General features: G+C 42.5%; 1 protein-coding gene across 5 annotated transcripts in view; it reads left to right on the forward strand.

Annotated features, from left to right (window-relative positions):
* The window catches only part of ddr1 (discoidin domain receptor tyrosine kinase 1), a 38,545-nt gene extending 20,940 nt beyond the window's left edge, over positions 1 to 17,605 (forward strand). For 2 of the 5 annotated variants that reach the window (XM_023426351.2, XM_023426347.2), the window contains exons 7-20: positions 201 to 303; positions 1,222 to 1,408; positions 4,184 to 4,433; positions 5,894 to 6,046; positions 6,689 to 6,745; positions 7,900 to 8,066; positions 8,709 to 8,916; positions 9,898 to 10,017; positions 11,924 to 12,225; positions 12,318 to 12,445; positions 13,513 to 13,710; positions 13,817 to 14,084; positions 14,588 to 14,737; positions 15,325 to 17,605. In XM_023426351.2, the coding sequence (XP_023282119.1) occupies positions 201 to 303; positions 1,222 to 1,408; positions 4,184 to 4,433; positions 5,894 to 6,046; positions 6,689 to 6,745; positions 7,900 to 8,066; positions 8,709 to 8,916; positions 9,898 to 10,017; positions 11,924 to 12,225; positions 12,318 to 12,445; positions 13,513 to 13,710; positions 13,817 to 14,084; positions 14,588 to 14,737; positions 15,325 to 15,465 (2,432 nt within the window). In that variant the 3' untranslated portion in view covers positions 15,466 to 17,605. The remainder of the gene's footprint in view (positions 1 to 200; positions 304 to 1,221; positions 1,409 to 4,183; positions 4,434 to 5,893; positions 6,047 to 6,688; positions 6,746 to 7,899; positions 8,067 to 8,708; positions 8,917 to 9,897; positions 10,018 to 11,923; positions 12,226 to 12,317; positions 12,446 to 13,512; positions 13,711 to 13,816; positions 14,085 to 14,587; positions 14,738 to 15,324) is intronic. The other 3 variants (XM_023426349.2, XM_023426354.2, XM_023426350.2) reach the window with 3 other exon arrangements.
* The last annotated feature ends 1,880 nt before the right edge of the window (positions 17,606 to 19,485 follow it).

The following is a 19,485-nucleotide window of genomic DNA, read 5'->3' on the forward strand; positions in this document are numbered from 1 at the left end:
ATTTCCCCCGCGGCAGTGATTACTGTTGAATCTTGGCTCAGTCAACATGTAGTTGCGCATGATTAAAATGAAAAGCTTTACAAATTAAAGATGCCTCACATGCAGCTGGTGCACGTGTGTATCTTTTAACAGAAAACTACAAAAAGCATGTTTTAGTCCAACACTCAGATGGTTAATGTTGAATATTTTCTGTCACTCAGACGGGTTGAAGGCTTACACAGCTCCAGTGGGTCACGTCATGCAGCTGCCTGGCATGTCTGTCTACCTAAACGACTCCACCTATGATGGGAGCACTGAGCAAGGGTAAGATTTTCAGCCGCACTAAGGCTTCTTTACTATTTTTCATTTTTATGTATGAGTAAGCATCTAATTTCCATAGATTCCCATAAACTGCCCTTTTTGGATTTCGTTTTCATGGAAATGTACAGACACCACAGCCTCGGCAAAACGATTCCGATAAAGATTCACAAGTGTTACAACACTGTGGAGTGAAATGTGCCTCGATCAATGGAATTCCAAAAGCTTCTCCCCAGCTCTCATCACATGTTACCACTGAGGAGGGGTCTCAGCCAAATCCTTTCTTGACTTAGTTTATTCTGGGGTCCGCCTAATCGAAAGGGAATGACATTCTTTTTTTTTTTTCTTTTAGTTGCTCAGGGATTTGAGGCATGTTTCCTGGCTGTAATGTTTTGGCAGCGAGCAAAGTGGGGTGAACTAGGAATTTGTGGGGAGGGTGGGTGGGGGGGTTTATGGGGGCTGTGGTTAATGGGGCTGAAATGTTTTGCTAGCAGGTGAGCTAACAATTTTGATGTAATCCAGATGTATTTGTAGCAGATGTGTGTGTGTGTGTGTGTGTGTGTGTGTGTGTGTAAGGGAGAAACTCAAAGGGCTGGGAGCAAGGGGATCTATTAGGGGATCCTGTTGTGTTGCTTTACTTGTACTGAGGTCTGTGTGTGTGTGTGTGTGTGTGTGTGTGTGTGTGTGTGTGTGTGTGTGTGTGTGTCTGTGGTCCGTGCGCCAGCTTGCTTGAATGTGCATCTATGTATATATGCTTATTTATGCATCTTTGCATGCTGGCTCATGAATGTCTTTAGAAATAGAAAGTGACAAACAGTCTGCAGCAGTGTCCAGCATTATTTCTGCACAGAGCTAAATGTTAACCTGTACAGTGCTGTGTGTGTGTGTGTGTGTGTGTGTGTGTGTGTGCGCACGTGTATGCAGGATGCAGTTTGGAGGTCTGGGTCAGCTGTGTGACGGTGTCCTTGGTGGAGATGACTTCATACAAACTAAGGAGCTGAGGGTGTGGCCTGGGTACGACTACCTGGGCTGGAGCCGGGAAGCCCTTGGGCAAGGCAGCGTGGACATTGAGTTCCACTTTGAGAAACCACGTGTCTTCCACAACATGCAGGTAGGCGGTGAACGTTGGTGTTTGAGTCTGATGGTGCATGTGTTGCTGAACGTGAGAGGGTTATGCAGGACGTTGTTATTCCTCTGGCATTGCGCTGCCTGTAAATCAGAGATGTCATCGTGGCTAAAAGCCCCGGTTCTTGGTCTGGGTCTTGGTCTTCAGGGAGACCATCTTTCTAAAATCTGGATTTTTAGGCAGGAGATGATACTGAATCTACAGAGCGCACAAGTTTTATGCACATTCTCTTTTATCCCATCCTACATCAGATCTTTTTTGTGTCTTTCCTGTGTTGCTGTGTGTAAATGAATGTGAGAGAGAACATCCTTCTCCCATTGGACTCTCTCTTTTCAGCACAGTAACTCAGGAACCGTACAAAGGGCCTCCTCATAGCCTTTGTATGTAAGACACATACTCCACATTATAACTGCAAGGTTCCACATTCAATTTCAGCTGGGGGCTTTAGCTGCATGTCATACATTGTATCCTAAATCACCATGTTTCCTGTCTGTATCTTAACAGTTAAAAAAAGTCACAAAAACGCCAAAAACTAATTTAAAAAAAACAGAGCAGTAATGGAAACTTTCCTCGCTTGTTCCCGCTTTAGTGTAACTGATCTGATTAGATTTTGGAGCACCTTGATGCATAAATCTGCATATTAATACTGATTTTATGCAACTTTACTCCTTATGAAAAGACAATGAAGATGACAAAGAACACTTTGTTCATTAATACATTGATTTGGTTAATTAATTATCTCATTAGCACAAGACAAGCATGTCATTGTGTTTATGGCAGGACATTAAGCTGATTGTTTCTTTTTGCATGAAATTCCTGTGGCTCCAACCAGTGTGTAAACTTTTAAAATGAACCTCCAATTGCACGGTTACGTTTGTTTATCCCTTTTCTTTCCTGTTATCTGGAATAACCTTTTTAATCTGCCATCTCACCAGAAAGTAGCTTTGCAGCCATTTAATTAGTTTTAATGTGCCATTGTTTATCATGGGATAGTGCATCTGTGCCCAGATCTCTGGGTGCCACCGAGTTGCATCACAGTCTGTTTGTGCATCTGCGTGGCTTTTGGGGTTAGTATGTGGAGCAGCGGAGGGGATGATAATATGAAGCAACCCAGTTTGAGTTATAACTGTGTTGTCTCGTTGGACGTGGTTTGGTATGTCGGTTTGGGTGTGACTCACTCTAAACATGTGTATACGGAACAGCACGAATCCCCAGTGTTATAAAATGACATGTTTTAGAAGCCTGGTTTTGACTGAGATCCAAAATTTCTGTGTGTTCTCTCTCTCTCTCTCTCTCTCTCTCTGTTTTTTTTCTTCACATATTCGTTATTATTATTCCAGCGTTTCTCAGTTACCTTTTTAAAATCTTTCCCAGCGGTATTCCAAGTGTTTTTCCTAGGCTTATCCTGTTTTTCTTGCCTTTTCCCCAGTGGTTTTCCCACACTAACCTCAGCTGACATGCATTGTTATTCTGGCTTGGCACGGCGGATATGTCAGACACACAGGTCAAATAAATAAAGAATGGGAACCTGAACCTCATTCTAGCCCGACTTGTCTCTGCAGGTCAGAGTTCCTTAACCTGTGTCTAATCACTTCCAAGGGGAAATCTGCTCTTTGACCCTTTGTCGGTCATAGCCGCCACTTCCTACAAGACTTGTAACAGACAGACTGGGGACTCACTCTGATCGTTTTTTGTAAAGATCCAGTTCTGTCCTTTGGGAATTTATGCAGAACTTTACTTTGTAAGCGCATGTGAAAGATGAGGCAACTAAACAAAAAGATCAGAGGGAATTCATAATGTAGGTTAGATTTATGATGAAACAAGCGAAACATAATGAATGCAATGTTACGCTCCCAAATTAAGCTTAGTGCAGGTCACTGGAGCTGTATTCCCTGAAGGAGTAGTGAATTACCTGGGTTCTGTTGACTTATTAGACCCCCACCACCAACAAAAACACACCCCATTTTGTCCCTTTCCAGATAGAATCAGTTACATGTCGACTCAGCATCTGGTGCAGCTTTTCTTCCTGCATCTAATGTGTGTGTGTGTGTGTGTGTGTTCGCGCGCATGCATTAACATGTGGATGAGGTTAGAGTGGCTGTCCCTGCAATAAGTGCTAAGTTAATAGCTAGCCTGTCAGAGCACCCTTTGCACCACCTCAGGGGGAAAAAAAAAAGATCTCCCACCATCTCCTCCTTTAATTTTCTATCTTTCAGATCTATAGATTTGACCTCTCACTCGCTCTTTTAAACACTCTCCATCTTCCTCCATCTCCTCTCCTCAAGCTCCTCTTCCTTCTTCCAGCCACAATGACGCCTCATATATTAGTTCAGCTTTTATGGATTCGTCTTCCTTTCCCGGCCTGTAAAAACAGCAGAGATATATCCCCTGCTCTCCTCCGTTGCTCTTCTCTTCCGTCATACACTTTCAGTTTTTTCCATCCCTTCTCTTCCCTGCTGTATTCTTATTTTCTTAATTTGCAGTCCCGCTCAGCTAAGCTCAAGTTGTGCCAAAGCAATTACGGCAGAACAGGATGAGAATGTGTCATTAATTCTGCGTGTTAATTGAATCTCTTCCATTTTCACAAATACGGAATGAATAAGGGGCCAATGTTTCCCAGAGTTTTCAAGATGTTTGTACGGAGGTCGAGCTAATTCAGATGTGAAGATAGTTTTCTAATTGATTACACCCTCTCCCCTCCTTCATCTGCCCTCTTTCTTTTCTCTTATCTGCACTCACACACTCATCTCCTTCCTCTAGGTGCACAGTAACAACCGCCACACCCAGGGCGTCCGAGTCTTCAGCAAGGTAGAGTGCCTTTTTAAGCCTGGCATCCTCCAGCCCTGGTCCTCTCCCGCCCTCACCCTGCCCGTCCCCCTTGACGATCTGAAGGACCCCTCCTCACGACCCATCTCCCTCCCACTGGGTGGCCGACCGGCACAGATCCTCCGCTGCAAATTCTACTTTGCTGACCGTTGGCTGCTCATCAGCGAGATATCCTTCCTCTCTGGTAGGAAGCTGAATTGAAGTAATTGAAGTTGAAGTTGATTGAAGTTTTTCTTTTGTCGAAGCTTTGCACTTAGATATCCTTGCAACTATGTCTGGCACCGCCTCGGAGGTCCAGTGGAAATGAGACTTTTCCCAAACAATAACTAAATATCGACGGCAGCAACAGAAAAAGAGAGATACCTGAGAGATTGTTGTACTAAAGGTGTAAGACCAATCAGCATTCTTTAAATACTTGAAGTAAAAGTTAAGTCAGGTGAAGTGAACCCTCATCTGATGAGCTACATTTTATTTCCAGACGGTATCAGTATTTTTGGCACTCAAGCATCTCGTGTAGTCGCTGGCGGCGATTCAACAGAATTGTAATGCTGTGTTTTATTGAACTTTTTTTGGGAAAAGATCAAAGCAAATTTTTACCCAAATAAGTTGAAAGGTGTAAATAAATAGGCCAACCAGAAACATAGACATTTTGTCAGTATTTCTTTCTATTCTCCTAATTTATTTTAAAGTTTATCAAAGTCAGAATCAGAAAGGGTTTACTGGAAAAAAGCCCGTTACTCCTCTGTCTGCTGTCTTGTCTTCACTCTCTGTTTACAGGCTGAAACACACCACTGCAGGCAAACAGAGATGGGGATTCGATATCTCCTGTGAAGATAGGATTTATGCCTATCTGATTGGAAGTCAGAGAGAGGACTCCTCTGTTGCTCTCCAGCGGAGATTGCTGTGACTAATTAAACTGTCCTCTGTACTCAAAAACACTGTCAGTGGTTGCGTGATAAGAATCAGCAAAGTGCTCAGTAATCCCACTGTTCTCAGGTAGCTGAAATGACTTGACCCAACCGTGGTCTGGTGGCTGGACACGGTCCAGACTAGTGATAAATGTTGCACCAGTTCACCGGTCCGGTTCATGGTCTGTACTCCACCAACAATGACTAAATCATGCGAGTGTGCGGCCTCATATTGGCCAGAGCTGACTCACATTTAGTCATTAATCAAACATAAATTTTGGATGTTTTTAATATGGGTGCAGGTTCATTAAATGTTGTGTATCACAGGCTCTGCTCAGAGACACCACAGCATCACATGAGCAGAGCCACACCGCCAAACTGAAATACTTGTTGCTGCAATAAATGGCTACGGCTTTATATAAGTATAGAAGTTTAAAACAATACAGCAATGGTTAGCTGGCCACTTAACTTTGGTTAGCCAGCTAACTCAATCATTCACATTAGTTAACAAAGAACGGATCTGTTCCCAGTCAAAAACAACATGATCAAGTCTCTAGAAATGAAATGAATGAAATCCCTTTGTCTGGAGACACAACCAGCTGTGACTACAACCACTGTTTCCCAACAGCTGAGTACCACTAGACAGTGTGTTGTGCCATATGAAAGCCCCCTAAACATATACAACATGATTCATTTTCACTGTCTCTGTGATTCTTTCTCTTTCCTCCTTATCCAGAGCCGTTTGAGGAGGATGTCAAAGAGCCTGATTCATTTCCTCCTAATCCTCCCGAGATTCCTTCCATCAGTTCGTCTGCTCCTCCTGTAAATCACACCTCCTCCTCTCCCACATCGAGCCACAGCTCCTCCAACGCCACTGCCGACCCTTCAGGTGAGCTCCTGCTCCTCCCCTCTTCCTCTCCACCCCCACATCTTCTAGCTTTACCATCCATCCGACCATTCTCTCCACTGTCCGACTTTCATCACCCACCTCGCTGCTTCATCAACCCCTCCGTACTGCTCTCTCCTGCCTCTCTAATTCCCCAGATTTCTTTCTCATCTCCTCTTGTCTCTGTGCCCGTCTCCTTCTCTGCAGTTGTGATGAGTGTGAGCATGTCGGCAGTGTTTCCGAGCCATGCATCTAATGCAGAGCCAAAGGCCGGCTGTGCCAAAGGAGGCCCATGTCTGACTAGCTTCTCTCTGTATCATGAGCGCTGAAATCCTTTGGCTGCGAGCCAACATTCGCTGAAACTAAGTCAATGCCGGATGCTTATCTTTCAGATTTCATTATACTTAAAGGGCAGGAGAGATGTGGCTTAAAATTAAAGGTCAAATAATTGAACTTATAATTCTTAAGTTTTTTTTCATTATCTTGGTCTGACTTTTAAAAAGTCGGTTTAGAATTTTCATAGTAATGGATGAGAAGTCAAATAAGCCCGAATCCTGCTCTCCACCATTTCCTCTCCTCATCACTTCCGTCTTCACCGCCTCTCTTCTCACACATTCCTCCTTTGTCCATCCCTCGCTCCTCCAGAACCCCCCACCACCACCAACTTCATGACGGACACCACTGGTAACTGGACGCTGTCAGGTGAGAGTGAGCAAAACAAATGGACAGATAGGATGAGCTGAGGGAGGGGAGCTCGCTCCATCCAGTCTGACCCTCCTTCAGCTTCTAAAACTGTCCAACTGCTCAGTAGAGAGTATGAAGTATAATGGAGGAGGGATTACAGGGGCAGGCTTCAGCACTGGGTTCTGTCCCCTGGGCTTGGAGATATACAGCTGTAGGAACAACACTAACACAGCTATAGTACATTATATTTATGTACAATAACAACTTGGCTTCCTGTGGTCTCACAAACAGCATGTTTTCTTTTCAGGGAACTGGCTCTGTTCTACACAGCTAAACATTAACAGGCTTTTTTTTTATAAAAGCTGGAAATGTTTTTTTGTGGCGTGTATGCTGCTTTGTCCTTGTTATTGGCTGTGGTTGAATGGCTTTGTTTGGGTTTATTTATTACCTACACGCATGGTGTTGAACTGACAGAGAGAGAGAGAAAGGGGATGGGTTGTCTTCTGTTGGAACAATGTGGTATGGAAATCTTTCTCTGGCAAAGGAATGTTTGAGTGTGTGCTTGCAGGTGTGTATTCATGTATGTGTTGTGTGCATACATGGACATAAAAGCCCCATGTGTAGCATGTGTGCCTGATTTTTGGTCTTTTTAACCGAACCATTTTTTTCCCACCACTTACCACTAAAAGTGGTTTGAAGAGTTGAGGAAAGTATTTCATCCCGCATTTAAATAACATTTCACGTGTCACTTGACCTTCAGGGGAGAAAAAATAACCGGATGATTCTGACGAATAGTTGACTACAAAGCTGTTGAGAAGAAAAGCAATGTTCATATTCTGTTCTCATGCAGCAGGCTCTGAGAATCCCTTTGGTATGAGCGCACAGACTGGATGCATACTCGCACAGACAATCCCCATCAGATCTTTAGTAAGCCTGATGAAACTATGCTGATGTGTTTGACCCCAGTGACTGCACTGAAAGAGCTAATGCTCAGACTGAACAGTGCATTAGCCCAATCCAAGGTCTTGTCATACCCACAGATAGAGACAGCATTGCACATTGCTCTACACACATTACACAGGACTGATAATTACCTGCAGGTTTAAGGTAATCAAGCACATTGACGTGTAAACGCCTGACTTTTCCTGTATTCCTGTATTTTTCTCCTCTAGGGCCTGAATTTGACGCTGTGACTCCCAGAGCGGGCCTTCCTGTAGCCAAGGATGACAGCAGTAATACGGCTATTCTGATTGGCTGCCTGGTGGGCATCATCCTTCTGCTGCTGGCTGTGATAGCTGTCATTCTGTGGAGACAGTACTGGAAAAAGATACTGGGCAAGGTGAGATGACATGCGGTTGGTAATTCGGCTGTAACTGTTCTTTAACTGCAGGTTTCTCATGTCCATGTTTAGGGGTCTTGACTTCACCCACATATTTTCTTATTTACCCCAAGTGGTATCTAGCCATGCTGTCTTGGTTTTACTAGCCAAACGTTTGGAGCCTCTGCAGGTATCTCGGAGAGTTCTGTTACCACCCTAGTAAAATGGAGATTAATCAAATATTGTTTGTGTTGATCAAAGCTTTGAAAATATACAATTGAAAAAGACAACATCAACTTGCTTTTCCAGACTCCATGATCCCAGTTACTCCATAGATCCTGCTGCTAAAAGCCTCAGTTTCATTAACTACCTTCTAAAGAATAAAGAGTCCTTAGTGAGAAATTTGTTTTTTTGTGTGATTAGGCTGAGCTGCCACTTTTATCTGAGTTTAAATGACTGATAGCAAGCTGAGATCACAACTGCCAGTCTTTTGGCAGAGTGCCACTGTAACTCCATCTGGATGTGTTGTGGGAATCTTTTCACATTTACTTCCAATTGTTCAAAGATTAGAGGCAGTTTCCACAGTTTGATCGCCACCCGCTTTAGGGATTTAAATGGTGCATTTATATTACCTGTGTTCAAGCGAATCCTCTGCCATTCCAGGCCCAGGGAAGCCTGTCGAGTGATGAGCTGCGGGTCCACCTGTCAGTCCCTTCCGACAATGTGGTCATCAACAACACACACAGCTACTCGAGCCGCTACCAGCGCATCCACACCTTCCCCGACGACCGTGACCATGACAGAGAGGGAGAAGGAGAGTACCAGGAACCCAGCGCTCTGCTCCGGCCGAGGGATCACAGAGACAGCACAGGTAAGTTATAAACACACTCATATGACAGCACAGTTATGGTTTGCATTTATAGATTTGTTTGACAACTATAGGGTCTGATGTTCTTGTTGTAGCTTAGTAGTGTGACAGAGAACATGCTGAGATACAGTAAAACATACCACATGCTAAATACATGGTAACAGATATTGATCAACAGTCAACCGCACACAATTGGTATGGAGTCAGTGGAAACCATGAGACAATGCAAACTGCTCATGTGTTCAGAATTTTAATTTCTACAAACATGTATGTGGTTTGTACAGATTGCCTCATTTGCGTGCCTGTGTTCATGCTTTTGCAACCTCTGCTGATCATATCAGTATGCAAACTCATTTGAGAAGGGGAAACGGAACAAAAAAATGCTGCATGCATATGAGGAAAACACTGGTATTACAGTGTATTTCACCACACCAAACAAAAGTAAATCAAACCAAACACCCCGTGAGGAAGAGTGCTTCCAAGATGCACAGAGCAGAGGGGGCACAGAAGAGCTATTGTTCTGAGTAAAGGGAAGAAAAATAAAAGAGGGAAGAGAAAAAGAAGAGTAAAGAAAGAAAAGACATTCCTTCACTTGCATTGCACCACAGGAGGTCTGCATGCCGTCTTTACTTGCGCGCCTGTGTGAGTTTGAAATAACATGAGTAACAGAAACATTATTTCATCCACTGGTTCTTGTTATGTTTGGTTGTGGCCTGTGTTACGTTACCTCTGCCTGCTCTTGCACTGCTCTCCTTTTCTGTTCTCCATGTGTCAATGCAACCCCACCTCCTCCTTATATAATAATGGATATGCTAACAATGTCACGCTAATGGTTGTTATTGTGTTTTGTGTTGTGTGTGTGTGTTTTGTGTCACGTGCCACTTTGTATTGTGTATGATCCATATCATGGTACCCGCGTGTACCCCACCTCGTGCTGTGTGTTTGTGTGTGTGTGTGTGTGTGTGTGTGTGTGTGCCCTCCCAGCCTTGCTGTTAAACAACCCAGCATATCACCTGTTCCTGTCAGATCACAGAAAAGGCTCAAGACCCCTAGTCGTCCCCAGCACCACTCAGGCTCAGGAAAAGAGCCTCAATGTGCCCCAGGGTAAGACACCTTGGACTAGGCCAACACAGTCCGGAGGGGCCCCTACCTCACTACCTATGTACTTTTAACTCTCCGGGGCTGGGGCATTAGAAGTGCTCTTACAGTCAACTCTAGAGAGAAATGCGTCCCATTTTGCATGTGTCTGACATTCATCATTCATCCTGTTACTCACATAATTATTCACCCTCATTCACTCACCACTCAGAATGACTCATGCTTTGTTTTCAAGGGATAGTTTGGTATTTGGGGAATTGTACAAATTTTCAAACATACGCAGAGTCTGAAAAACTCATAGATGACTTTGTTTAACCGTGTTTGTGTCGAGGCTCTGCTGATGACAGTGCATGTCTGTCGGCCCACCGATGTGTGGTCGACTGAAATATCTCAACACCTGTTGGATGGCTGGATTGTACAGACATTTGTGAGCACTGCCAGCAGGTCAAATCTTTCATTTATTCAGTGAAATAGTTCAGCATCTACTTAATTGATTGCGGCGAAATTTGGTACAGACATTCATGTTTCTCAGAGCATGAATCCTAATGATTTTGGTGATCTCCTGACTTTTGCACTAGCACGGCCATCAGGTCAAAATTCAAATGTGTTGAATACTTTGCTTGATGACCAAATACCTGCAGAGCCAACGACATTCTCATCTTCCCCAGATGTTAGCATGTTGGCATGTTAACACACTAAACCAAGGTGGTGAACGTGGGGAAATGTTGCACTCGCTAAACAAAAGCATGTAAACATTGTCGTGAGGATGTTAGCATGCTGATGTTAGTGTTTAGCTCAGTGCAGGCTAACAGGCGCCGCTTGCATGACTGTAGACTCAAAGTTTTGTTATCACTAACAAGGTGAACTTAGCTTAGCTCAAGATGCAATATTTTAATGAAAACAGCATAAATCATAGGTTACATTAAAATACAGAATTCCAATTCATGGGCTGTGGTCGTGTGCGCATTGAAGTGGACTGAAAAGATTCCTATCACCTCCATTCTCATTTTAACAAAGATGGCCTATAACTAGCTTAGTATTCAAACACCATACTCCCACCACTCCAGCTCTTTGACTTATGTGTGTTGTCAGAACCTCATGGGAGGTGTTCGTGTTGAATATTAAGTTGTAATACCTTTTTGTTAAATTAAAACTGGTGTTTAAATTTCATCAAAAATTACAGCGGCAGTATCTGATTTAGTTTTAAAATAAATAGAATAGACGGAGACGTTGTCCCAGAAGATTTAATTCTAGAGGCTGTAGCCATCACCACAAAAAGTGTATTATTATTTATCACTGATTTTGAGAGGAGCTGCTGCTTGATGTCACAGACATGAAATTAATCTAAACTAAGCTAAGACCACTGTTGAATAACTGTACCGTCAGACCGTGCATTAAAAGCGTTCAGGAATGAGTCTGACTCTTGTATCAGCGAACTGGTAAAAAGGCAGATCATTTTACTGTACCACAGACAAATTCAGTGTATGAATAGTCATCAAGCCAAGGTCTTTTAACATCTCCCACCATTACACTGAAAACTAAATGATTCAATGTACGAGGTCAGAGTGACTCAATCTGCAGATAAATCTCTTTCAGTTTTAAAAGTTGAATTTTTCAGACTATTGCTCTGTTGTCAGTCTCTGTAGCTCAGACACTTTTTATCATCCTGGTTTTTTTTTGCAGTTGGTTTATTTTGTTAAAGCTTTTTTTTTTAAATTTAAGTTAGTTATGTAAAATAAAATTGCCCCAGTCCAAACTATCCCTTTTAACTTGTCTGAATTTGTAATATCATCAGATTCTCACAGACCATCTTAAAGCAAAACAAAGCTGTTTTTTAATCTCACAGTTTCTCTTCTCTTAAAGTAATCTCTTCATTTCATCCACCCTGTCTGTCTCTTACTCCTCCCTCCAGCCTGTGGTTTGGATATGGACATGGAGAAGGGTTTCCCACCAACACAGGAGGAGCCTCCTCCCTACCCCGGCTCCCCTCCTTACCCATCCCTTTCTCCCCCTGTATCTCCCCCGCTACCTCCCAGCGTCCCCCACTATGCTGAAGCAGACATTGTGAGCCTGCAGGGTGTCAGCGGTAACAACACCTACGCTGTGCCCGCCTTGGCCTCTTCAAGCCCCGGGGCCGATGCCGCCCCCCTGCCAGAGCTGCCGCGCCAGTGTCTCATTTTCAAGGAGAAACTGGGAGAGGGACAGTTTGGGGAGGTGAGACTTGATCTGAAAAAATGAGTAGGTGGGTGGAAGGGTGATTGGGCTTTAACAATGTCTTTTTTTTTTGTTGTCGTTGCTGTTGAAAGGTGCACCTGTGTGAAATCGAGAACCCTCAGGATCTTCCCAACTTGGAGTTCCCCTTCAATGTGAGAAAAGGTCGCCCTCTTCTGGTAGCAGTGAAGATACTACGACCAGACGCTTCCAAGAATGCCAGGTCTGTAACATCACACACAGCTGAGCCTGCTCTCTTTTCTTTCTGCTCCTACTGCTTATCTCCTCTCTTTCTCATGTGTTCACTGAACTGCGGCTTTCCCACTGATCATAGTATTTTTGAGGGACAGTTTTAGGTGATGGACAGAAAAATCAACTAATCACTTTGGGCTCTGTGAAGTTGGGACTGGCATTTTTTTTCACTATTTTCATAGACCAGACAATAAATCCAAAACATAATCAGCAGCTTCCTCGATAATGAAATGATGTCATCACGTAATATCGGGGAATTCTTACTAATACTGTAGGTGATTCTGTAGGAAAGTACCAGAATATAAATTGCAGCATTCTTCTGCTGAATACTTCAAGCTGTGATTTTGAGGTTGTATGTGACCTTTAGAGGGCAGCAAGTAGACTCCAAAAAAAACACAGCAATGAGCCTTCACATACTATACGGCTACTGTGTTATTAATCAGTTACCTGATACAGCTTATCCATAACATATCCAGCCGAAGCAGAGCAGAATTGTTTTTTCACCTTTTAAATACAATCCAATATTTTCTCATACTTAACTCCTGGTTTGATCCCTCAGAACTTTAGAAAAATATTTGGGTCTTTGAGGTTTTCTAGATGTTTGACTCCCTGCACCGGCTGCTTGTTTACTTTGGCCGTCCACACATTATGCACTTGGCAGGTAAAAATCTACGCGTGTTAGTTTATGTGCTAGGAGTGGCTCCTCCGCAGGTTTTATATGGAAGGGTAGTTAAAACTGCAGCAGCCAGCAAGACGAATCAGTGAGGTGGAAGGCCGTGGAGAGCTGCAGACTGGGGTGTTGATTCTTAGCTGAACCAGGTATCCTCTCACTTCACTCAGTGGTAACAGCGAGAAAGTGTTGCTTCATTATGCTTTTGTATTCAAGTGATTTATTTCTACCTTAGGCTGAAGAAGGAACCCAGATTCTGTGTCGTTCGCACTTTATTCCTGATTTGCTTTATCGCCTCCAAATTCAGAGCTTCTTTTATATCCCTCCATTTACCCAATGTATCTCACTTTTCCCTTGCGCCTTGGTAGGAATGACTTCCTGAAAGAGGTGAAGATCCTGTCTCGCTTGAAGGACCCGAACATCATCCGGCTGCTGGGAGTGTGTGTGAGCAGCGACCCCCTCTGTATGGTCACTGAGTACATGGAATGTGGAGACTTGAACCAGTATCTGTCCCACCGAGTGCTTCTGGATAAGACGGGGCCTTCGCACAACACCCCGACCATCAGGTAACACATAAGCGTGCACACACACACACTCGCTCGTATACACAGATATAAATGCACACACAGTCATAGTTTTGATTTATTTATTGTCCCCTCTATCTGTCATCAGTTACCCGGCCCTCATCTCCATGGCCAGCCAGATTGCGTCAGGAATGAAGTTCCTCTCCTCCCTCAACTTTGTGCACCGGGATCTGGCCACACGTAACTGTCTGGTCGGAGGCGAGAAGGGTGAGAGCGGGGAGGAGCGGGGCGGCGAGCGTCACATCAAGATAGCCGACTTTGGCATGAGCAGGAATCTGTACGCAGGAGACTACTACAGGATACAGGGCAGAGCTGTGCTGCCAATACGCTGGATGGCCTGGGAGTGTATACTCATGGTGAGAGGACAGGAATGTGTGTGTTTGTGCATCTGATGGTGTGTGACTGTTGATGTTTGGTTTGATAAATTATTGATCAGCACTCAACTTATATTGCTAATGACTATTTTTTCATTTTTGTTTTTTATTTAAAACAAAAAATCTAGGAATTTATGCTTAAGCACTAAAGAAACAAGGGAAATTTTGATTTAAAAAAAAAAAAATCAAATTTCATTATAAAAAATACCAACTAGTCTGTAGTTCTGAGTGAAGTTATAAAAGCTTAGCTTCTTGTGTTTTTGTATAGTAAAGAGTCTCTGCAGAATCAGCAGCTCACCTCAGTTTCTTCCTAATGTTTGACTCCTTTTAAATTACTGAAAGATTTTATGAGTTAAACATGCAACAACAGGAACTCTAAACTGTCTTAATAGTAACTGTTAATATGAGGAAGTGATATGTTGATGATAGTTTTGATACTGATGGAGAGCATGACGTTGAAGTTGAGTGTGGTTGTGTGTTCTCAGGGTAAGTTCACTACGGCCAGCGACGTGTGGGCATTCGGCGTCACCCTGTGGGAGATGCTGAGCGTTTGTCAGGAGCAGCCGTACTCCAACCTCACGGATGAACAAGTCATCGACAACGCTGGGGAGTTCTTCAGAGACCAGGGCAGACAGGTACGTCACACAGAAACACGCACACACACCACAGGTTCAGGGATACACCAGTATTTACTCATATTTTAGCTCTAAGGAAGTTGAGTTTTGTCATTCATACATAGTGTGCTCTAGATGAATATTCATCCGATATTCTGTGTGTCAAAATTCACTGAAGCTCAACTTGTGAATGGACAGTAAGCAGTGCCTTACATGATGTGGATGCTCTGCTCTCTACATCACTGATTTGTTGAGGATGTGAACTGGTCTTCCTCAGTATCAGTTCCTTACTTTCTAGAAAGGTTCTCACACTGGGCTTTTGTTGTTTCACTATATGATAGATGCAACTGAAAGCTGCATCCAAAGTTCAGAGTGGCTGCTCTATTCAGCTGTTGGAGTGATTACGAGTTAGAAGTGACATATTTATCCTCACAAATAGATATTTACTTTTGTTTGTTATTCGTAATAATTAAATATGATAAAATAAGTTTTTGTTCAGCTTTCTTATATTTACATCCAGTATTTGGTCTTGGTGGCTATCAGGGCATAAAAAGATGCAAGAATATGATGTATTTCCATACATCTCTCTCCCTCTCTCTCCCCTCCAGGTGTATCTGAGCAGGCCAGCTGTGTGTCCTCAGGGTCTCTATGAGCTCATGCTGAGCTGCTGGAACAGAGACTGCAAGCTCCGCCCATCCTTCGCCTACATCCACTCCTTCCTCACTGAGGACGCCATGAACATGGTTTAAAGAGTGAATCAGAGAAACTTAAGAAGAATGGTAACGCTGAAGAGGGGAAATGGCTCGTGCTTTTATGCATCCTTGCTACAGTGGGAAGGTGTCTGAATCAGTGTGGTGGAGGTGTCGCACAGCAGAGGCAGATAAGAGGTTAAAGTGGGTTGCTCGCTTTTATATTTTGTACTTGGGTGGGTGGATGGGGCTGAGACACCGCTGGTTCGGTTTATTTCCACTTCAGACCCCAACCCCAAAGGCAAAACTAACCCCAGCTTTAGATAGGTAACAGTCCGGGCTACATTTCAGTGGTTGGTGGTGGGTGCAGTCTGCATAGGAACTTTCTCTCGGGTTTAGGTGACTGGTGATTAAGTGCTGTAGAGTTCAAAATACAGGAAGCTGCAGAGGCTAAACAGCAGAAAATACTCCATGCTATGGCCATAGCAAGCTAGGAAATGATCAGTTATTAAGTTTCATGACTTTTCTTACTCAACATCTCAAACGCTTAATGCAGGGTAACTGGTGAAGGCGCACATGCACTGTGAACACAAAGTTCTCTGAACACAGCACCTGTTGTTCAGAGATGAAACTGCACACACAGGGACTGTCATAGTATTTATAGTATGTATAGCCAACTCTACACATTTAAATCAGTTTAATTCAGTAAGACAAACATGTCTAAGAAAAGATCTTAATACTTAGACACGGCTGATGGCTAACTTGGCTGTGTAGAACCTGGATGATAGGAGAACTTACCGTGTACCATGTACTTACCTTGACCCTTAATCAATCCTCTATCTCAGCCCCAAAACCTTATATAATGACCCACATCCACAGCTGTAACTCTTAAGTTACTGTGGACTAATGTGAAATGATGTGGACCAGACAACAGCAACCCCCTTTCTGCAGTGTGATCATGTCAAGTTTGCCCTCAACCACCGACACCCCATTGTAGTCAAAAAGTGAAAGTATTTGAACCCCATCTTTAAGCCACAGAAAAAGAAAAAATGTATCCCTGGTGCCAAATAGACTACTCAAACCTGAGGGAAAAGGCACAGAAGAAGTGAGTCTGCTGCTGCCAATGAGATGTGACCCAGAAACTGGAACGGTTTTCCAAGCAGAGAGACAATGCTGCCAGCAGGGGCAGTGGACGGGACATCTTCAGATGTGCCTGCTCAGATGTTTTGGAGATTTTTTTGTATCTGGCTTTGACCCAGACACAAAGGATAGATGTAAAATTCCACAACCAGCTGCACTTTAAATCCTACGTGCATATCCCCCCCAACCACGATGAAACTTTTCTCTGTGAGGGGCCTGATATGATATGATTCCTGTTGACGTGGATTCTGACACATTTTACCTGCAGTGATTTTAAGATATTTGCCAGGGGAGATCAAAATGCATCACAGATGCATTTTAAAAGGACATCCTCTCCAACAAGGTATTGCCAAACCATTCGATGTAAAATATTATTTAAAAAATGGAATGGCACCATCAGTTCATCTCATTTTAAATGTACGAAAACCTTTTGTTCTGAAACTTTCAGTGTGTTGAGATGTGTTAACTCATCACATAATCTGTCTACGCTCATCCAAATGCATTACTGTATTTTAAAAACACAGTTATAGCATTGTTCAAACAGGGAACGCTGGGAGTACTGATTTTAGTGTGAAAGTCAACATCAACCTCTGCATTGTCCCATGTTTAGTACATTAAGCTGACCACAGTAGAATCAATGCATCTACCTTACTGATTGTATAGCACTGTAAATCAGTCCAGAGATGATCAAGATTATCAAGTACTACATGTTTACTGATTGTGAATGGTCGTGCCATTTGAGTCATTTTTGATACACTGTAGTTCAACTAAACCCATATTTTTATATATACTGTATGTACTTAGACACTCCTTGATGTCTGATTTCATCCTTTTGTGTCTTTGAAGTTGAACATTATAGTATGTACATATTTTAAGGACAGAATTGTAATTTCCTTTACTAATATATATAGAGAACTCTTACATTTGGGTCTTCTGTATCTCTGTAGAACGCTTGCTACCTTGATGCCATTGTAATTCATTGTGTTGTCTATTTTTGTAGATGTTTTCATAAAGTTAACCTTTTCAAATAAATCAAGATGTGCTCTAGGGCTGCAACTAACCATTATTTTCATTTTTGATTAATCTGCCAACTGTTTTATAGATTCATTGTTTAGTCAATAAAACATTAGGTGGTCTTAATGACATCAGTCACCTCAATAAAGTAATTGGATGGTGAAACTCGAATTACCGCCTTGCGGTTGTATGCCTCCACCAACCGTTCAAGTTGCAGTTTACATCCATGTCTGACCAGACTCTCTATATGTCTTTATTAAACTCGAAGATCATTAAGGGTAAAGCCTCATTTACAATGATGTCAACTAGATAAAAAAGGAACATCAAGTCAATTAAAACAGGTACAAACAGAAGTTAAAAGGTCAGAGATTAAAAATCTAAAATGACCAAGAGGTAACGAACAAATTCATTTTTAAAGTGCTTTGTTGTGAGTTCCAGGTGGATGGTGCAAAAAAGCCAAAAGCTCAGTGTGAACTCGAGGGACATGGAGTGTGAGCCAGTCATTAGTCCTGACGTCATGTGGTCCAGTCGACAAAAGCAACATGGAAGTAAGATATGACAGCAGTTTTTCAAGAAGGGTTTTGTAAGTAAATAAATATATAAATATGCAATTCACACCTCAGGGAAAGAGGGGACCATCCAACCTTTTCATACAAGATACAATGATGAGTATTATAGGCATCACCAACAATGAACCTAAGAGCAGAGTGGTAGACAGCATCAAAGGGTTTTAGAGTTCCAGCTGAACCATGTCTGTAAAAGATGTCCCCATAATATAAAACTGATTTTTTTTAAAAAAAAGTTGCCTATATAAGAGTTTTTCTACAGTATAATGGAAAGCAGGATTTATTCCTGAGGAAAAAGCCAACCTCAATTTTGGCCACCGGGCAGGAGCGACGTGCAGCAGCGGCATGTTTTCCCTGAGGACTGCGATCGCGCGCATACACACAGGTGTACAAACTCTCCTTCATCCAGCACATCGACCATGGACTCCAGAGCTTGAAATTTATTCTCAAAATGGATGTTCTGGGGCCATAACACGGGGCGTAGAGTTTTTGTTTTGCCGACCTCCGCTCTTCACCTGTGACCAGGCCTCGGGAAGCATCTTCCTTCACAGCTGGTGGGGCAACGGATGGACCAGACTCACTGACTGCAAGGATTGATCCGGACCAAGGCAGGGTGGTGTCGGAATCTGCGGGGACCAAGGCTTGAGGGTACAGAGCATGAGATCATCCTTCTTCCTCATCTCCTCAAGTAACCGGTGAGTATCATCGGATAACGGTGAGTAGGCGGACAGACAACAAATAGCCATAATCTGTCAAGTGCACGCTCAAGTTACCGCACTAAGGATAGTCAGGATGTAGCCAAGATGGCTGTCACATTGTCAGGTGTGCGTCAAACAAACGCTTAAAATCCACAGTAAAGTAAAGTTGAATATTGTTTAAAGTCCCACAGAAGAGGATTCGTCCTTTTTAAAATCCGCAGTGAAGGAATCGGTGTAGACGGCCAGTTACAGGCTAAAAACAAATTAAGTTAAATAAATTGGCTGGCATACAATACAAAACGCCACTCCAATGTTGTGAAGAATTTAAGGTAAAATATTGAGGTATTGTGTTAAATCTTTAGATTAAATTCACTGAATGAAGTTAGATTAATTAAATTCAATTTACTGATTTAAATCCAATTTAAATGCATTTAACTTTATTCAAATTATTAAAGTTAAATTAATTAAATTGAGTTTGATTAAATAAAATGAATAAAATTGAGTTAAATATATACATTAAATTCACTCAGAAATTACTCAAAGTTTTACCACTGGGTAATCATTTATCATTAAATTAACTCAAATATTAATTATAAATTAAAATATATTAAATCAAATATTAAAATTTATGTTAAATGTAATTTACTCAGTCAAATTAAATT

This window comes from Seriola lalandi, unplaced genomic scaffold (genome assembly GCF_002814215.2).
Source record: "Seriola lalandi dorsalis isolate HSWRI2012SDOR001 ecotype SW California unplaced genomic scaffold, Sedor1 jcf7180002054825, whole genome shotgun sequence".
NCBI lineage: Eukaryota > Metazoa > Chordata > Actinopteri > Carangiformes > Carangidae > Seriola > Seriola lalandi.